Below are 19,331 nucleotides of genomic sequence, written 5' to 3'. Positions count from 1 at the left end.
GATTCCATACTAAAACTAATTGGCAATAGTACGTATGAGTAACTAATCTACCTTATAAAGTTGAACTATATCATCTCTTTCTCCGATGTGGGACACTTACAAGTGAGATGCAATGAATTTCAGCACTCCTCCTCACTTGTGAGTGTCCTTAGAATTAGAGCACACTAGAAGGTACAATATAATCCTCATTGGGAATTAACATCCAATAGAGGTCCCTTAACAGGTGGCTTGCTTGACAAATGCCCAGCTATGATCAGCCCAACAAACCTATGCTCTGATATCATGTTAATTTTGAGATAATATGAAAAAATCTGGACAACCCGAACATGAAAGAGGAGAGTTTGGTCCATAAACAAGGTCAAAGGAGATTCTATATTAAAATCAATTGGCAATATTAAGAGTAACTCATCTACCTTATAAAGTGGAACCATCTCTCCTCTTCCTCTTCCTCTAATTGTTGGTGTAGGGAAAAAGAGAATGATTTTAGGTGCCCCAAAATAGCGGAAATCAGCCCCTTCTTTATAGAGAAAATAAGAGGGGTGAGGTACGAAACCCTAGAACTGAAGCGCCACGGAACATTTAAACCTAAAAATTACCGTGTCATGGTAACCCTAAAATGAAGCACCGCGAAACATCTAAACCTAATATTTACCGTGTCACGGTGCAAAATACCGTGACACGGTACACAAAGCCGTGACATGTCACAACCTGCCACGGTGCAGCACTTTTGCCATGATGTGGTAAATTCCAGTTTTACGTGTTTGTAAAACTATGATAACTTTTTATCCGCAACTCAAAATAACACATATAATATGTTGTTGGAAAGCTTATTAAGTTTATTTTCCAACCTAATTAGAATCAGGTCAAAATCATTTGTATATTCTAATATATGCATGGCCATTATAGTGAAAGGGTATTGGTTTCCGGCCAAGTTTAGTGTTTTGCTCATATCTTCTTCGTTTTAAATAAGAATTGGGCTTATGATATACCGTTGGAAAATTTATTTCAAGTCCTATCCAACCAAATAATATTTGGATCAAAATTATAGGGCCACAAAATCAATTTATTTCGATCCTGTGACGTGGACATGAAAAGTGGAAAATGAGTTATGATTCAGGGAAATGAGTTAAGAATTGGGTTGGTTTATGAAATATATTGAATTGAATATGAATTTAAGTAATCCAAAAGTAAAATACTCGACTCGACCAATAATGGCGGTGAAAAGTTGTTTATCACCAGTTTGGTTTTGAGGAGACATTTTTAGATGTCTATAGTTTGAGACAAAAATAGAAAGCTACACAAAAATTTGAGCTTAGTATGTAACAAGTACCAACTAACAATGTTGACTGTTTTATGTTTTCTCAATTTTAATCTTGTAATAAAAAAGTTGACTATTACACCATTTAAAAAATTCTGACTACGGCACTAATTAATAATAATGCTAACTACTACCAAATGGCCGGATACATTAATTATTGATGAATAGTAATAGAAATAAAACCTTGTTTTAATGCCATGAACACTATATATTATATGCTAGCTAGTTGAATAACACATTTATCTACTCCACGAACTTCACAATTCGGATCTTATATGTATCTCTCTAGCTTTCAGTACCCTTATTAATTCTCCTACTAACTCCTCTCTATTTCCCTTATTACTCTTCAATTATACAGCTACACATATTATATTTCATGTCCACGTGAAAACTTATTACCAAAATTCATTCATCAACTACTCAACTTCTTCATATATTTGATAATACATATTTAGAATGGATAATAAGGGTTGCATAACTTGGCCTAATCACAAGTGGGAAGATATTGATTTACTTAAAGATGTTTTAAAACACGCCGACCAACCAACCTCCACCACCAGCAACTGGTTGCCTGCTCCACCGCTAGCGTTGGATAACACCGCCGTAAGTCCGTCAACAGATGAGCCAGTATTCGTTAACTCTTCGTCGTCGTCATCGTCAACGTCGTCGTCTGATCAAAGTAATCATAATAGTGAGCAAGTTCCGGTGTACCAACATCAAGTCTCTAAAGTTTACTCCGGGCCTACACTTGTTGATATTGAGAAAGCTCTTTCTATTACCACGGCTACTTCGCTTCGTAACCATCTCTCACATTCCAGGTTCGATTTTCTGCTTGATCGAACTATTTTTGTTTGTTTATTGCTATATTTGTTTGAGATTTAAAAAAAACGGAAAATACATGTCTAAATAATATATTAATATAAAATTAACCTAAATATTTATTCTTTTAATGATATTTACACAAAATATATCACACATATATTTTTCGATATCATATCTCTAACAATATTATTACTTAAAGCCATTTCAAACAAAAGATGTTAATATAAGTTTAGCAAAGGTTTATTTTCAATGGATTTTGTTTGAATAGGAGACTAATCATGGGAAAGGGGGTACGTAAGAAGAAAAAAAAAGAAGATATACGGAGTACTTCATTGTTGACTTTAAAATTTATGTTTTTCAACATTTTTATATATATAACTAAAAACTACAAAGTAATGACGACATTAGGTTTCAAAAAAATAAAAAAAAAACAAAAAAAAAAATATGACAACATTTGGTACACCTTCCTTATAACCTAAAAATAATATTAAAATTATCAACAACCGCTAATTATCAACTAACAACCTTGTTAACCTCTTAGGTCCTTGGAAATTCGAATCAAACAACTAGCCTAGAGACCGTAATTAGCCAAGCCACCACTAGGCAGCCATTTTTCCTAGCCACATCTCACCTTGTGCGCACTAACTAAGAGCTCAACCACGACGATTGAATAACCATGTCACCAACAAAGATTGCCCGTGCTATATAGTAATTAATCTAAATATGGACTAGAGATCGCAAGTATGATAGATAAGGCTAGTGCAAGTGTCATGGTCGCGCTTGTGGTCTTGGGGATTCCACATTGCGAAAGCATAGTTGATTGGAGTTAAGTATGTAGGATTTTGAGATCCATTATTTGGATATGGGAAAAAAATTAGGGAATAGACTCTTTGGATATCACAATCATGATTGTTGGTCGTGGTGGTGGTCATGGTCATCTGTCATTGCAGCATAAAGGCATAGGTTTATTGGAGGATCATTCTCCAAGTGTCTCTCTCCAAAGTGAGAGGTATCGAAGAGCTAGTTTAGTGCTATTCTGGCAACAACTAAATCAGATTTCCTAGGTTTATCTTGGACGGCTCTCCATGTAAAGACATTTTAGAAAGACCGTTGATACGATCAAATGTCACAATTTTCGTTAGCACTCTATCTTCCATTATTAAACATAATACTCCGTATGTGGCAACGACTTTTCAAATTCTCTGGCCCACAATTGTGTGTATCTATAAGGAGAAACACTAAGCCCTCTTTTTTTTTTTTTTCTTTTTTTTTTCTTTTTTTTTTTTTTTTTTTTGGGAGAGAGAAAGGTATATACAACCCTTTAAAGAGCTTGGTACCAATGTACTTGTGCTACAGAATTTTACAACTGCAATTATAGCTAATTACTCTAATACATTTCATTTTAGTTAAAACACATTTCTGTAGTCAGTTTTTCTAATGCATGTTTTTTTTTTTTTTTTTTTTGACAATCAAATAATGCATGTATACTTTGTATTTCTGTAGGTCCACAATTACTCATAATTTCTAAATCCAAACGAAAAGTTAGAAGAAATTAACAAAAAGGGGAGGGTAATATATACTTTGTATGTCTATGAATTTTTTTTATTTCCAACGGCCTTTTATTAGTCAGCTCCCAACTACTATCAAATATAGTGCCATTAACCCTATGGTTGTGGTTTACCCTACATTTTTAAAAGAAAACGTTTTGTAGAATTTGTTATAGTGATCTAATTAATAACAAATTTTGTCAATTTTATATATATATGCAGTATTTATTATATTGATTGGACCACAGTTTATTGAACAACACAATGCAACACACAATTTAAAAATAGGTCCACAACTTTTGGTATTTAATCGGTTTCAATTTACATTTATTTTCTTTAATTTCTTTCTCCAAATGTGTTGCAAATACACTTATGCTTTGTTTTGTTTTGCTTAAAATGTCCTCTCTCCTCACAAAGTATAGATACACAAACTACAAATGTATGAAAGTGGAAGTTTATAATAAGGACATCTATGACACATACCCATTTGTTTTATTAAGTGTGCTTCTCATACTATTTAAAAATAAATGTGTATCAATTCCCATAATTGGATTTTTATAAGTACGTCACTTTCACTTTTAGGGGAATACACTACTATTTTATTTTACGGGTGTCATTACCACTCATACATTACCCTCATGAATTCCTAATTTTAAGCAATAACATAACAATTACTCCATAGTATATCATATAACTAATATATAAAGCTAAACTTTTAGCCAGGTCACGAGGCAGCGACACTTGGCATTCCAACTTTTTGCCAAGTGTTGCAACACGTTGGATAAATTTAAATAGACTTCCTAAGATAAAAAAAAAAAAAAAAAAAAAAAAAAAGTTAGTTTAGAATTTTATTTAGATAGAATTTAGGATAAAATTATTAGTTTAGAGTTTTATTTTCAATAAAATTCCAATAAATTAGATGTACAAATTGAATTATAATTTTATTCAACAAAATTAACAAAATTATTAGATTATAACTCACAAAAATTATCATAAAAATTTATTTTTTATATCATGATATTTATTTGAGTGAAGGAAGTAGTTTAAAACGTAAAACATCCATTTGTAATATATACTAGCTAATCGGTTAAAATAATATACTTCACAATCCAATAAAATTTTATTACTATGTAGACTTATTAATCAGGGTCAAGTCATGAGTCATGAGTAATCTCGGGTTACGAGTCAAGAAATATTCAACCCTTGCCCAAAATTTTAGGTTCGAATCAACCCAACGGCCTTTGAACATTTATTTTATTTAATTTATTTTTTGCTAATTTTATTTTCTTAATATATTAAATTAAATCGAACATTTCCGCCAACATTATTATTAGTCATTTAATGCCTACTAGATAGCAAATCATCACAAAAAGCACATTAATTCCTAACTAATTTTGTATCAATGATATATTTTAAAAGTTGGCATATAGATCAAAACTTTATCTTAAAATTCAATAAACAGCGGGCCTCAAAACTAGTATTGTTATAAAACAATAAGATAGAGGTAGTAGGGTTTGTTCAATAAGTAAAAAATTGCTCACATTTGAGGTAATTAAAGTAGGAACAAAACATTTCCTAAACAAATATTGAAACTGTACGGATTAACCAACAAATCAGGAATAGGACAGAGAGAATAAAAGCTTTATAAGTCAACACATGTACGTAGGCCTAAAAACAAAATTGTTGTCAACTTGTCAAAAACGCTGAAATTCACAATCGACATTCATTCTTTGACCAATTTCGGTCAATCTCTATAATTAGAAGTTGAATCTGCAATAAAAATATTTGATTACCACTTAACTACAAAGTATGTATTAACATTGAAAATGAAAAATAAGTAGAAATACACATCACTTTTTCACCTATTATACGAGGATTATTATTTTCTATTTTACAACCTCCTTTTTTTTTTTTTTTTAATTCGTTGAGTTATGACTTTTTCCAATAAGAAAAAAAAATAAAAAATTGTTTAGAAATATTGATAATCTTATTGTACATGTGTACAAAGTATAATATAACATAATGTGCATCATGTAATGGATTATTGAGAAATAAACTGACCACTTTACTATAAAAAAAAATTTATAAAAAAGAAAGTAAATAGATAATATAAAATAATACAAGTTCGACTCACTAATATGTTTGTTAAAATAAGAAAAAATTGACCATATTTTATGATTTATACAATAGAAATAAATTAGCATGTGAGATCTTATTAGATTCCTCTTATTATAAATTTTCAAAATATTTACTTTTTATAATTTTTACTTAAACATAACCAGAGATATTCATGGTCAAAGAATGTTCGTTGGAGACAGCATAAATACAAAGTGAGTCGAAATTTCAGGAACAGATGAAATATATTTAAACTGAAATTAGGTTGAAAAGATAATGAATTTAGATAATACAAATTAAAGATATTAATAGTAAAAATTTTACATTAGCATGTATGGATAAGTGTAAACAAGTTATAGAAACAAAGTTATAAGTACTAGTACCACTCTGTTACTCTGTAGCAAAATATATTTTTAAAATTACAAAAGAGCTGCCTTTGAACTCTGTTAGGCCCACCAAAAAAAATATCATTCGGAGTACCAAAATACAGATGAAGTAGCACTAAATTTTTACAAGATATAGCTACATTTAATTCATTACTAAATTCAATATTTACTGCTGTTATTGATTACAATTGTAAAATCAATAGGAACTTCTTGTACGGAGTAATAAAGAGAGTAAAAAGTCAACACATGTTCTCGAATCTGTTAGGTTTACCAAGCCACAAATCTTATTGCTGTTGTTTAAGGTTCCTTAATTAATAACCTTTATTCACTACCTATGTGACGTGATTTGAATAAAACATTAAAAGCAAATAAATATGACGGGTGTGAGAGTGAGGGATAACATAAGTGGTTAGAGCTTCCCTCCCTGTTCTGGATGATTCTGGGATCGATTCTCATCATTCATTCATAGACGAGTTATTTTTTTACAATAATATAAAGGTATGTAATTATTATTTACAAATTATTCTGTTTACAAAACATACATGTCTTGTTGTCGTCATAATCAATATAAATGTTCTCAATCATATAAATAAAATAATAAAAATCAGAGTGATTTCCCGACAATCATATGAAAGTTCAATGTAATTATATATTGTACCAAGTAAGCAACAAGATACGTAAAGATAACTAATTCGAGTATGTGTAAAGATATTCTTAAATAAAATAAAATAAAAACTAAAAAACATCGTTGACCAATGTAAGGAAGAGTATCAATATGCATACTATGTCAACTTCCAATTAGGTGGTTATTTTGGGGAAGAGCTAAATGAATGAAAAAGTTGACTCGTGAAGAATTAAATATGCCACAATAAGTTTGTTCTATTTTCTAACCATTCATATAAATTAACATGGTAGGACCAAAAAGCTTATTACACTCTGAAAAAATTAACCATTACTCCGTAAAACATTGTATTCAAGACAATAACGATAGAAAAATCTTTCCCCTTTTTCTTCTTAAGTGTGACGAGGACCTAACAGCAAATATTATCGTGACTACCCTACATTAACATTGCGTGATCAAGAGGATATCACCACTACTCCACTAGCAACAAATTTGTTCATAAATATGAAGTATATCAAGGTGAATTTTGATATATATATTTTAAGGCAAATAATAAAGACGAAATCTGATTTCAGTTCTTGAGCACTTACTTAAAATTATATTCAATTAAACTATTTGATCATCCACGAAATGAAATTCATAATCCTTAAATCAATATTTGAATTTAATATTTTCTTTAATATTTAAAGGGTGAAATATTAACCAATGTATTTTTTTAATTAGCAACTTCAATTCATTATGTATGTTGTACTAATTTTTACAAATTATATTAGGAAAATTTGTGAGGAAGGTCCTTTTAAGTTGACCTTTTTGTGACAAAGGTCCTTTTATAAAAAATAAAAAATAAAAAAAAGTGGCACAAAAGGTCCTCTTTGACCATTTTCCGGCGTTGACTTTTTTATTTTCCGGCCAAAAAAAGCCACATGTAAAGCACGTGACTTATTAAGTTCCTTTTTTCCCCTGTTTTCTCTCATTGTGGGGAGGTCCGGGAAGATTAGCCTTAAATCACTTTGAATAGCCTTCAATTTTAATCTATGGGATTACAATTGAAGTTTTGGTGTTAATTGTTTTCAGAAATTAGGGTTAAATAAGGGGGAAAACGAGGGAAAAGAGGAGGGAGAAAAAAAGGAACTTAGATGTGACTTTTTTTAGCCGAAAAATAAAAAAAGCTAAAAAAAGTCAACGTCGGAAAATGGTCAAAGGACCCTCCTCACAACCTAAACATGATATAAGGATTGTGCCACCTTTTTTGTAAAAGGGCCTTTGTCACAAAAAGGTCTACTTAAAAGGACCTTCCTCACAAATTTTTCATTATATTATGTATAGCTCTATAAAGTCTTAAAACTTTTGTGTTGGCAATAATTAACATGATAATGTCTAATAAATTTTTGTACAGTATTGTATTAGAGAAAGAGTTGAGCAAAACTGAGAATAAATATACCTTAAAGATCAAAAGCACTAGCTCTGGAATGGCTGATGATGGTTACAAATGGAGAAAGTATGGGCAAAAATTTATTAAAAACAGCCCTAATCCGAGGTATGTTACACTTAATCAATCTACAACTCCATGATTTTAATTTTTTTTTTTTTTTTTTACTACTACTATGTACGTGTCTATCTAAGCCTTTTTATTCCATATGTTTATTTCAAGTTACATATGGATCGAAAGTCAGCTAGATTAATTAAATTATTTACAATTGAAAGCCCTCCTTCCTCGTCTGTATGAGGGGTGAGACACAGTTTCATTCTCACCCTTACCAAGATTATGCTTTAACATTGCACAATAAATAATATTATACTCACTACAAAGTATTGAAGACACATACTACATACAAACTATCAGATGCTTTTAAAATTTAGCAGTTGCACAGCTATAGAAGTATTAATTCGAGGCAACGCCCGGGCTACTTGCTTGTTAATAATTAACAACGATGTATACAACTAGAGTGCTCTTATTGCTCATCTAACATTACGGCCACCGTTATTTGTTTGCCCAACTCACTCCCAAAAATAATTTTATGTTGCTCGTTAGCACCACCTACTCATATCATGTGCTCTTTAGGTACATTCGTTCCTCGTTGGCCCATCACTTTGTCCCTAGACTATTCTCCCCAAATCACTTGTCCACTATTGTATTGGTCCATGAAAGTTTTCCTTCCCTTAAACGTTTGAATTCATTATAATAAATACTTCAGATATGTGGTATAACTACTACTTCCATCTTATCTAAGCCTTTATTTTGATCAGCATTTTGTTAGGAAGTTGGGTTAAATGAATAAAAATATTGTGCATTTGATATTTGTTTGGGAAGTAAAAAATTACGCCCTAAAAAAGAGATATTAAGTTAATTTTATTATAAATGAGAACTGATGCGAGATATATTTCTCATTTTCCCAATTGTTTCCTCTTAGGAGCAAACTCTAATAAATAAATGGAATACACCAAATACATATTATGAACTATTCCACATTTATTACAAAAAAGTGTCAAATAATATAAACTACGTTTAAGGAAGCCACGTTTTCATTCTTCACTCGAAACTCGATCTATACAAATTGTAGTAATATAAATCTCCGTCTTATTAAGGGAATGAAGAAACTTTTTTTCCAATTTTCTTTGAAATTTAACACTCTTTGCCAACAGGCAAATGGGACCCTCATCCATGTTAAATGAAAGATGAACAAACTTATTAATATATGGTGCATGGATAGACTTAGGACACGAAGTGTTATGTACATCAAGTTATATAAGTTCACAAGAAACCATCAAAGAAATAATGTAGAAGTGGGGAAGGAGGAAGTCCAAGCTAAGAAGCTATATTAATTGTCATAAAGAAGGTTATTTCAATATTGTTGTTGTCCTTTTATGCGTTAGTAAAACACTACTGGAAGTCGACTGAATAATAAGCTGTTCAGATTTGAAATTCCTCACCTTTTTGTGCTTTCATTGTGGTTGATCATAAAGCTATATGCCAGAGGATTGGTTTAACCTGTTCAAATGGATGGATTAGGTTTACTACCAACCATACTATTTTGTAATAATGGATTGGGTCTAAATTGGACAAAATTGATGATTCTTAATGGTACTATATAGTGTATGTATTATTATTGGTATAAGTGAATAACAACAACCTCTAAACTCTAACTATTACCACTAATTAAATAAGTGTAATGGTTTAATTAGTTGAGTTCCAAATAAGCAAAATTTTAATTCCAAGATTACCAACAACACATCAATTTGTAAATGTAGAGATTGCCTTTGTCTAAAGCCTATTGGCAACCTCTAAATCCATGTGATAGTTTTTTACATTTTAAATTACTATTCAGTTTTGAGTTCAAGTGATACCTCAGATTATTACATATTTACATACACTTTATTTTTCTTTTTCAATAATCATTTATAAATATACATTAGCAAAGAAAGTTTTCATCCAATTTGCTTTGATGAATACTCTTGTGCCGCTTCTTTGACATTCTATTCAAGATCATGTACATATTGAAAGGGTGTAACAGAGAAATAAGAACAAATAAATTATTTTGTAATTATTTTTCCTTTACATATATGAACACTAACTCCCATAAAAGGTGGTTGTTTTAACCTAATTCACAACCACAATCAAAATTTTTGACGAACTCAACATCTTAGTTGAATTACAATCAAGTTGACAATCTAATTCTATGACATAGCGCTTTAGTTGTCTAAAACTTTTTGTGTTAAGCTAAGGTCCAAAATTTATTAACAAGTGTTAGTGTTTGATGTATGGTTTTGTTTAAAATGCAGAAGCTACTACAAGTGCACAAATCCAAGATGTGGGGCAAAGAAGCAAGTAGAGAAGTCTACAGATGAGGCAGACACACTTATTATTACATACGAAGGTCTTCACCTTCATTTTGCATACCCTTACTTTAGCAATACTCAAATTGAACAAGCATATCCTCCTTTAAAGAAGGCTAAGAAAACATTGTTAGATGTTCATCAACAAGACATAAAAAATGAACAAGTTGTGCATGAAGCAAATGGAGAAACAAAGAATCCATATCAAAGTTCTAAAAGTCATTCTCAACACACAATCGGGCGATCTCAAGGTTTGCTTGAAGATGTGGTGCCTCTACAAGTACGGAACCCGTCCAACGGAAGCATGTTTGATATTCCTTCTTCTTGTTCTAGTTTCTATCCTTCGGTCGTAGCCTCATCCGCTTCTCTAACCTCACCTCCTTATTTTCCATTGCTTTAGGGACTTTGTCATTCATAGTTTTGCGTTTAATAAGATATTTGTGGTTTAACATTCCTCTTTTTACAAGTCAAGAAAATTGCATACTTTATTTAAAAAAAAAAAAAAAGTACTAAATTATAAAAGGGTTGTCATACACATCTAATTTTTTTTTTTTTTTTTTTGGGACAAGGGAGAAATCTAATTACACTTATGGGGTGTTAAGCTTTCTTCTCTTAATCACCATATACATGTACTTAACCAAGGAGTGAGGTACAACATTCATGACCTGCTAACAAATACACATAGGGGGTTTGATCATTTCCTTCGTGGATACATGATTTACAGTGATCGAGGCTAGCTCGTTTGCACATCTTGGACCGGCAAAAACAATACTACGTACTTTAAGCGGTTCTTATCTTTCTTATTCTTCATCTTTGACATGTGCGATCTACCAATTGGATAAAAAAAAAATTAAAGGTAGTGAATGTTAGATTAAAGTGCGATCAATTTATTTCAAGAACAATGGGATCCTTTGTCAACAAAAAAAAAAAAAAAAAAAAAAAAAAAAAAAAAAAAAAAAACCATGGGATCATCCTCGATGAAACCTACAGATTCCACTTCAATCTAATCACTGTTTGATTTTTTCACTCACAAGAACCTCACTTCTATTCTCCCTTCAAGAACCTTCACGTGGATCTTCTTGTCGCATCTCAACTTAGTTGAACTGATCAAAATTATAAATATTATATCCAAAACCGCAAAAAAACTGTCAAACTTATCGTGTTAGACTTCTTAAGCCAAAGCAGGTTTTTCAACTCAAATTATTTAACTAAAAATGTATTTTTAGACCCGCACATTACATTTTTCAGGCCGGTCATTAATGATCATCTCTAAGCTGAACTCACCATAATTATAGTCATCGACAAGACCTTTAGATCATTGGTATCCATTGTCTTGTATATTTCTGAGTGGTCTTTTCCTTATTTGCCAAGTCATCTACGAACCAACATATAACTCAAGTCATTCCTTTGCTCAAGTTTCGAATAAGATAAGGAGGAAAGCTTTAGAGACTAATCTCTTTTCTTTCCATAAGAGAAACAATAGGGAAAAAAAAAATTAAAAAAAAATAATAATAAAAAAAAAAAACATACTTGATATTTTGCAAAAAACTTTCTACTGTTCAACTACCCTTATATCCCAAACCCCAAACGTAGTATTCTCTTTTACTCCATATTTAGTATAGATTTCAATCTTGGTAACCGAGGTGATAAAAATCAGGTCAGTCCTATGCATAAAATCTTGTGTGCAAACCAACAAAATAATATCGAGGTCAAATCAAGCTTTTTGGGAGAAACTCGGGTTTTGAAATAAAAAAGTGTTCTTAGCTTTGCCCAAACCTGCATTTCTTTCGTGCGGGGTTGGATCGAGCTAGCATTACTTGGTAGTGATTTGTTTGCCCACTCCCAAGTAGTGGCTTAAACTTCGTCATTGGTACATTAGAAGGAAAAAATACATGTTCTTTGTTACGAGTACTGACATAAATGAGCATTTAAAACCCTAACAAAAATGTCAATCCCAATTTATTCAAGCTTTCCTAAGATCACAGACATGGGTACCAAAAATAATTACAGCCCCAATACAGTTGAACTTTGTTTGGAGCCAATACACATATTTTTGACGCTTACATGAGTACCAAATAAGCACAATTTAGACCGACTAGGCTTTACTAGTCATTAATGTCTCACAATACTAGAGGACTAAGAATTTCTACAAAGGAGACTGAGAAAGCTATGAACAGAATTATAGCCTCATAGTCATAGATAGCCTTGATGCAGGATACTATGACATCAAATAATTACAGGAAGTTCAACATCTCAGAAGCAAGAAGCTCCTTTTATGAGCTCGACGTGATAGTTAATCAGATGCCAGGAGATAGATAATCATACTTAAAACCACATAATTATGGAATTTGCTAAAGTACATAGAGTTTGAATACTGCGTTAGTATATTTTGACCATATACAGATTAGAACATCAAAATTTATGTTCAGAAAAGTTCCCAGTCAAAAAGATACTTTTGAGAAACAAGCATGAATGAATTGGCTATCCATACAAATTCACACCAAAAATAGATTATCAAAGATTACAAGAAATTCTTGCTAAAATTCCTAGCAGTAAAAGAATACAATTTAATTAAAAAAAAAAAAAAATCAACGTACATTCTGCAAAGATTAGGACTTTTACCTGTAAATAAATAAGTGAGCGAATTTTCATAGTCCCTAAAGAGTTTTGTATTGTTCTATTAACCGTGAAGCATGCAGCTTCGATTCAGGGACGATTGTGCAGCCCAAGCTACGCAGATAACCAATCTGGTACATGTTTATAGTAAATGATTAATATTTTAGAATCAAGGAAACAGATAATCTAACAAATCTAAAATTAGAAAGAATAGAGACATAGTAAACAACATACAAGTACAAGAATAGTGTTTAGGATCAACAAAGATGCACTTGCAGGGTACAAATTACTTCTGGTATGAGAAGGTAAGTGAGCCATGTCATTTGTCTCCCTTAATATAACGTTAATGGTATCATGTATTCAAGCAGCTTAAATTCTTGCATGACCAATAAAATCAATCCATTACTGAAAGGGGCATGTCTCCACTCTCCAGCCTTAGGCAAAGCTTAGGACGTGTTCTTTGCCAAAGTAGAAGCACTACCCTTGGCACAGTAATTACGTATCCAACATTTATACAACAATATATGTCTAGTTCAAAGCTGGAATTGCATCAAGTATGCTACTGACTACTGAGAACAAAAACAATCAGAAGGTGGGGGACCAAAATAGCAGAATACATCTTTACTATGATACCCATCAGTTCACATGACAAATCAAAGCCATATTTTTATCCAACTATAGTAGAGAAGTTATTTGGTTCACACTTCAGCCCCTAGTAAAAATGTGGGAGGAAAGTTCTAAATATATTAAAGGGTGTATATGTCATTATACAGCTAACTTGTGCGTCAACACAATAATTTTCTACCTGCTTAGAAGTTGGGGATGATGAACCCATTGCAGTCTCCATCCGCTGTTTCTGGAAATGTTCCTGTTTAAAAAATGGACAAAATCAACGAAAAGGATGGAATAATAAAATAAAAGATGCAGAACTAAGCACAATTAATACAACAAAACCCAAGAGAACCAGATATCTCACTGGTATTCAGATATCCAAACAAGATGACAAAAGATCAAGGGCTAGTGAAGCAAGGGGAGCAGATGGAGCATGTAATCCTCAATTCCTCTCCGTGCTAAGTCTAAAACAAAAGTAGACGATGGTCTAAAACTAAAGAAGCAACTGCAAGAAAAAATCACACAGGCTTTGCAATGCCTATGGCTATGAACCCCCCCCCCCCCCCCCCTCTTCAGCAAGTTGGCAGGCAGCAGACAAAGGAGAAATAAAGCAAAGTGATACGAAAATGAATAATTGAAATTTCACAACTACTGCAAGAAAAGCAATCTGGCTCAGGTCCTATTCCTGCTTAAAATAAGGATTACCGACTTACCGTTTGCCCCGGAAAGTGTTTAGCCATCTTGTTCTATCTGTCTTACTAGTATATACTTTATCCAATGAAAAGTTGGTGTGTGAAGGAGACCCGGAGGAACCCTACATTGGCTAATACTCCTTCGAGTTCAAAAGAATTGTTTTATATTGCCATCTAAACACCAAGCGACCCCATGCATACTAGCTACGACTTTCCTCTTAACCACCAACACATCTAAACCAACATGCTTAAAAATAGTAAGATCTACACACGAAACCATTAAGAACAGAGAACATTGGTTCAGCTCCTTTTTGCAATAAGTTTTTGCCAAACATGCCAAAAAACCAATTTTTTGGAACTCAAGCTAGACATTAATAAAATTAGGATTCAGCAAGCTACAAGAAATATGATATTCAGAAAGATTTAAAAGAAAATAGAGTTTATGAATCACCCATAATTGATTAGTCAATTCACATAATTTTCATTGCAAAGCATTCCTTAAGTGAAAATTTCATTAACAAAGATCACCCCCTTTGACTTAAAATTCCCAAGATGAAGCATGATTATGTATTGTAGAAAGGCAATGCGAGATCAAAATGGATCTTCTCCTAACAGAATTTCTTTTAAAAGTCCAAAATTAGTATCATTCTAAACCTTATAAAATTGATGGATACAAAAAAATATCTAGATTAAAATCTTCCTTTGTGAACTGTTCAATCCGCTAAAGTCACTGTCATTCTTTATCTAGGTTAGTAGTGATCTACAGTTTAGATCAATTTATCACAATAACGGAACCTTGGTCTCAATGATTAGGTTTAGCAAGCCTAGTTCACATCATAAAGCATCAAAAGATTGCTTCAGTTGATTAAATCAAAATGCAGAAAAGGTTCTCCCATAGAAAAGGTACAACAAGAAAGCTCTACCTGTCTTTCCCTTGTCAAATGCACACGTTTCTCAGATGGAATCTGCTCCCACTTTATAACCTAGTATCAAGCATTGTAGAGAGAAAAAAAGGTGTAAAGAAAACAAAGTAACAAAAAATGGATCTTTATAAATAAAAACATCTTAGCTCTCCTCTTACTCCCCTACAAACCCCACCCAGCTACAAAGAAACAGAGGAGCTTACATAGTCAGCAAATTGAAAAGCTTCTTCACATTTCAGGAACGACTTCAATGCAACCAAAACATCCTGCAAAACATGACAAACTTAAAGTCAGATCCCCAAGGCCAACAATAGTGGATCAATTCATAGTCAAACGCCCATGTAATTCAAGTAAGGCATGCAGCTGTCATATGGAAATAAAGGGCAAAGAAATGCAGAAATTTTTCAAGATAAGAAACCAGGCAAGTAATGCACACAGGGATATATTAAATTAATTTCTATTGATGATCAAGAATTTTGAGATGATAAATAGCACAAGAAGTAACAAGAAATTGTGGATAGAGACTTAAAGGATACTTAAATATATAAGAATAAATAAGTGAAATTGAGACCGTAATATGACCATGCACACCCACATACACTAACACTCAACATACATAAAGCAGCATCAAAATTCAATTGTCATCAGCAAATGGGTCAAAAAAAAAAAAAAAAAAAAAAAAAAAAAAAAAAAAAAACAAGTATGCTAATGACTGTGCGTAGATTAATAGAATAATGATTCAATAACTATTCAATGAAGAGTAATGATGAGTCATAGCACAGATTTTGTACAAAGATATAAAAATAAATTAAAAAATGGCTATCTAAACACAACAAATGTTTTGTTTGGCACAAGCTAGTGGGTGTCTTTCCTAAATATTATTATAAGAGCTCTTAAGGCCAATCTTCAATCATCTCACACGAGAAATTAAAGCTAGGACATCCTAATTGAATACTAAACTTAAGATAATTGAATACTAAACTTTTGCTACCACTAAAATGCACAACTTTGATTTTTGCTATCCATCTTTATTTTATTTTACGACCAACCAAAACCTAGAAATATAGGTTTTTCTACCACTTAACAGTTCTGTTACTATTTTCGTTTGTGGGGCCCGCTTATGTACTTTCTTCCATTTTCTTCTTCTCTCTCCATAAACCTCCTCCAAGCAGCCCCATCCCAAATTTCCACCCATTATCCGGCAACACCACCCATTCTCTGGCAACACCCACCTCACAATCATCAACACCAATCATTATCCTTGATCGACAACATCATCACCAAGCACTAAGTAAACTCAACCATTATATTAATTGAAGAAATCGCGGTCTTGAATTGAAATAATTCGATGATAGTGGAGCGATTGCTCGATTACAAGAAGTATCTGCTTCAAATCCCAATGGATTTTTGAGCTGAAATTAAAGGCTTGCTGCAATTGCGAGTTGCTCAGGTGGTTCCTTGGTGTTGGAGGTTCGGCGGTTGTTGTTGGTGTTTAATGGCTTCCGGCAGCAATGAGATTGAGGGAGAAGATGGTGAGGTGGTTGATGTGGGTTGTGTTGCTGTTGATGATGTGCGGGAGGAGCAGGAGCTACAGGGATGGAATTGGGGCAGCACCACTGATTGCGGTGGCTAGGATGCTGCTTGGTTTGAATAGGTGGTGCGTGGACTGGTGCGAGGTGGAGTTGGTAGGGGGAGCTGCAACGTGAGGCTGCTGTTGGTTTGTGGGGTGGCTGTGCGCAGGGAGCAGGGGAGTTATTGGTGGATTTGTGTGGGTGAAGGAGTGGTGAAGGAGTGGTGAAGGTTAATGCATATGTGAGGTGGAGCTTAAGGTGATAGCAGCAATGGAGAATAAGTGGGACCCCACAAACGCAAACGGAACAGCTAAGTGGTTGCAAAACCTATATTTTTAGATTTTGGGTGGTAGTAAAATAAAATAAAATTTTAGATGGGTAGCAAATCAAAGTGGTGCATTTTAGTGGTAGCAAAAGTCAAATTTTCCATTTGTTTATACACATTATAACCAAACACTGGCATATGTTTCTATCTCCAATAAAGTGAAATCCCCTTTCCATCTTGGATGCCATTAAACTATACTGCCCAATGATAGGTGCTTCCTAATTCTCCAATTTCATCAGCCATAACTAGATGCAGACAAAAAAAGCCACTCCACAATGCTAGATTAGAAATTTAATTGAAGGAAAAGAAAAGTAAGGCAATCTTAGGAAGGTTACATGGAATAAAATAGAGGATTATAAGATCAACATACCTTGTTATTCCCTTTCTTGATATTCAAACGTTCGTTGATAACAAAGTTCACCTACAAGCAATGAAAAACCTTAAGTCAATAAACATTGAGGCTAGCATGGCAACTTTCAATGAAGAAAAATTACATGTAATCTGTTGTCCCCAAATAAAAGCCTTGTTTGTCTGTAGCACAAGTTTTTTAAGATAGTGGGGTTTGGTGAAGAAGAAAGGGAGATCATGGTTGATTAAAAGTGTATAGAAAAAAGAAGATAGTGGGATTTGGTTGGTCAAAAATGAAAACAAAAGACAAAAAATAAATAAATAAATAAAAAGATGAAATGGGACATTAAGAGATCAAGGTTTTGGGTGAAATAGGACTTTAATTTGAGGACGGAGGACATATATAACTTTCAAGAACTAGGTTATTTACAAAGATCACTGCGTATATAAAAACAACATAATCTACTAGAGTCCAAATAAAAAAAAAAAGTAAAAAAAAAAAAACAAAACAAAAAAAAAGTTACGAGAAACTTGACGCATAGGAGTACAAAGTACAAAATTAAAGGCTTATACATTGTGTTGGATGAATTTTCCCTAGTATTAGCCTATCTTTCCCAACCTACAAATATCTTCAAGGTGCAAATGTAATAATTTCATCATCAAAATTATTCATCAACAAAAAAAATGTTGATGTTCATTTTACAAAGTTTATCAATGGTATTCTATAAATTGGTATCTCGTATAAAACCAATAGATATATTGACTATAACAACAGGTTGATGAATTTGCAAGGTTGCATCCCAAAGGTCAACATGGCATGTCATGTGCACACAAGAGAACTTTTTCTGAATCCACATACATAATGCATCTTACTAGGCAAGCTATAGTATTTATCCCACAGTGATTTCCAACACCAAACCACTATAACAAAGACAGTATGAAATTACATAGCGCATTTTTAATCAAAATTGATGCTGACATAATATATTTTGTCAATGGGACAATGACGCATACATTTTCCATTTTCCAGTACTTGCTGTTTTTTCAAGTGTTTCTAGCTCAACAAATTGCACATCCTATGACAACAACAAACCCTAAACAAAATCCCAGCATTTATGCAAAGTTGGGAAGGAAACATTTTCAATAAATGGGTAATAAAAAATGGGAAAATAGAGGTAAAAACACCTACACAAATTAAAAACGCAACAACAATAACAGATCCTTTCATTACGACCTGATGGTTGAAGACCGCCCACAAGTTAGTTCCAAATTACAACATGGACCTTGAATCATCCAAGTGTATTATTAAAGTATCAAGGATTGTTATCCTTGATGAGCTATAATTATCTATGTCATATCTAGTGACCAAAAAGTAACATTCTTTGTTTCAAAACATTACCTTGTCAAGTAGCCTCTTAGGATCTTGAAAAGCCTTTTTCTTGGCCCATTGATGAAATATTCGTGAAACCAGTGCTCGGTCTTCAGCATTGAACCTGTAAAATAGTAATATTAGAATAGATTACGAAGATAAATTCAACAGTAATAAAAAAAAAAATAACCTAAGCCATCAAATGCACCATTATAAAATGAACAATTACTA

The 19,331-nt window shown here is 32.6% G+C and overlaps 2 protein-coding genes across 3 annotated transcripts in view; one reads left to right on the top strand and one right to left on the bottom strand.

Annotated features, from left to right (window-relative positions):
* Positions 1 to 1,588: 1,588 nt before the first annotated feature.
* On the top strand, positions 1,589 to 11,105 carry LOC145597407 (putative WRKY transcription factor 49). Its single transcript, XM_081653565.1, has 3 exons — positions 1,589 to 2,136; positions 8,207 to 8,347; positions 10,591 to 11,105. Exons 1-3 carry the CDS (start codon positions 1,775 to 1,777, stop codon positions 11,042 to 11,044), a joined length of 957 nt encoding a protein of 318 aa, XP_081509691.1. The 5' UTR covers positions 1,589 to 1,774; the 3' UTR covers positions 11,045 to 11,105.
* Positions 11,106 to 11,626: 521 nt separating this feature from the next.
* The window catches only part of LOC145597406 (ATP-dependent DNA helicase SRS2-like protein At4g25120), a 33,513-nt gene continuing 25,808 nt past the window's right edge, over positions 11,627 to 19,331 (bottom strand). Inside the window, exons 24-30 of one of the 2 annotated variants that reach the window (XM_081653564.1) lie at positions 19,131 to 19,224; positions 17,754 to 17,804; positions 15,691 to 15,753; positions 15,488 to 15,547; positions 14,066 to 14,128; positions 13,267 to 13,391; positions 11,627 to 12,019 (exon numbers count right to left, since the gene is read on the bottom strand). In XM_081653564.1, coding sequence (XP_081509690.1) covers positions 13,302 to 13,391; positions 14,066 to 14,128; positions 15,488 to 15,547; positions 15,691 to 15,753; positions 17,754 to 17,804; positions 19,131 to 19,224 — 421 coding nt within the window. In that variant the 3' untranslated portion in view covers positions 11,627 to 12,019; positions 13,267 to 13,301. Of the gene's footprint in view, positions 12,020 to 13,005; positions 13,392 to 14,065; positions 14,129 to 15,487; positions 15,548 to 15,690; positions 15,754 to 17,753; positions 17,805 to 19,130; positions 19,225 to 19,331 lie in introns of those variants that run through there. The other variant, XM_081653563.1, reaches the window with a different exon arrangement.

This window comes from Chenopodium album, chromosome 20 (assembly GCF_948465745.1).
Source record: "Chenopodium album chromosome 20, dcCheAlbu1.1, whole genome shotgun sequence".
Classification (NCBI taxonomy): Eukaryota; Viridiplantae; Streptophyta; class Magnoliopsida; order Caryophyllales; family Amaranthaceae; genus Chenopodium; species Chenopodium album.
The sequence above is the reverse complement of the archived record's forward strand: the minus strand, read 5'-3'. Positions and strand labels throughout refer to the sequence as shown.

Excerpts from the sequence above, each read along its gene's own strand:
- LOC145597407 (XM_081653565.1), top strand. The coding sequence starts at position 1,775 with ATGGATAATAAGGGTTGCATAACTTGGCCTAATCACAAGTGGGAAGAT. Across the intron at positions 2,137-8,206 it reads AACCATCTCTCACATTCCAG|TATTGTATTAGAGAAAGAGT; the intron begins GTTCGATTTTCT and ends ATTTTTGTACAG. Across the intron at positions 8,348-10,590 it reads AAAAACAGCCCTAATCCGAG|AAGCTACTACAAGTGCACAA; the intron begins GTATGTTACACT and ends TTTAAAATGCAG.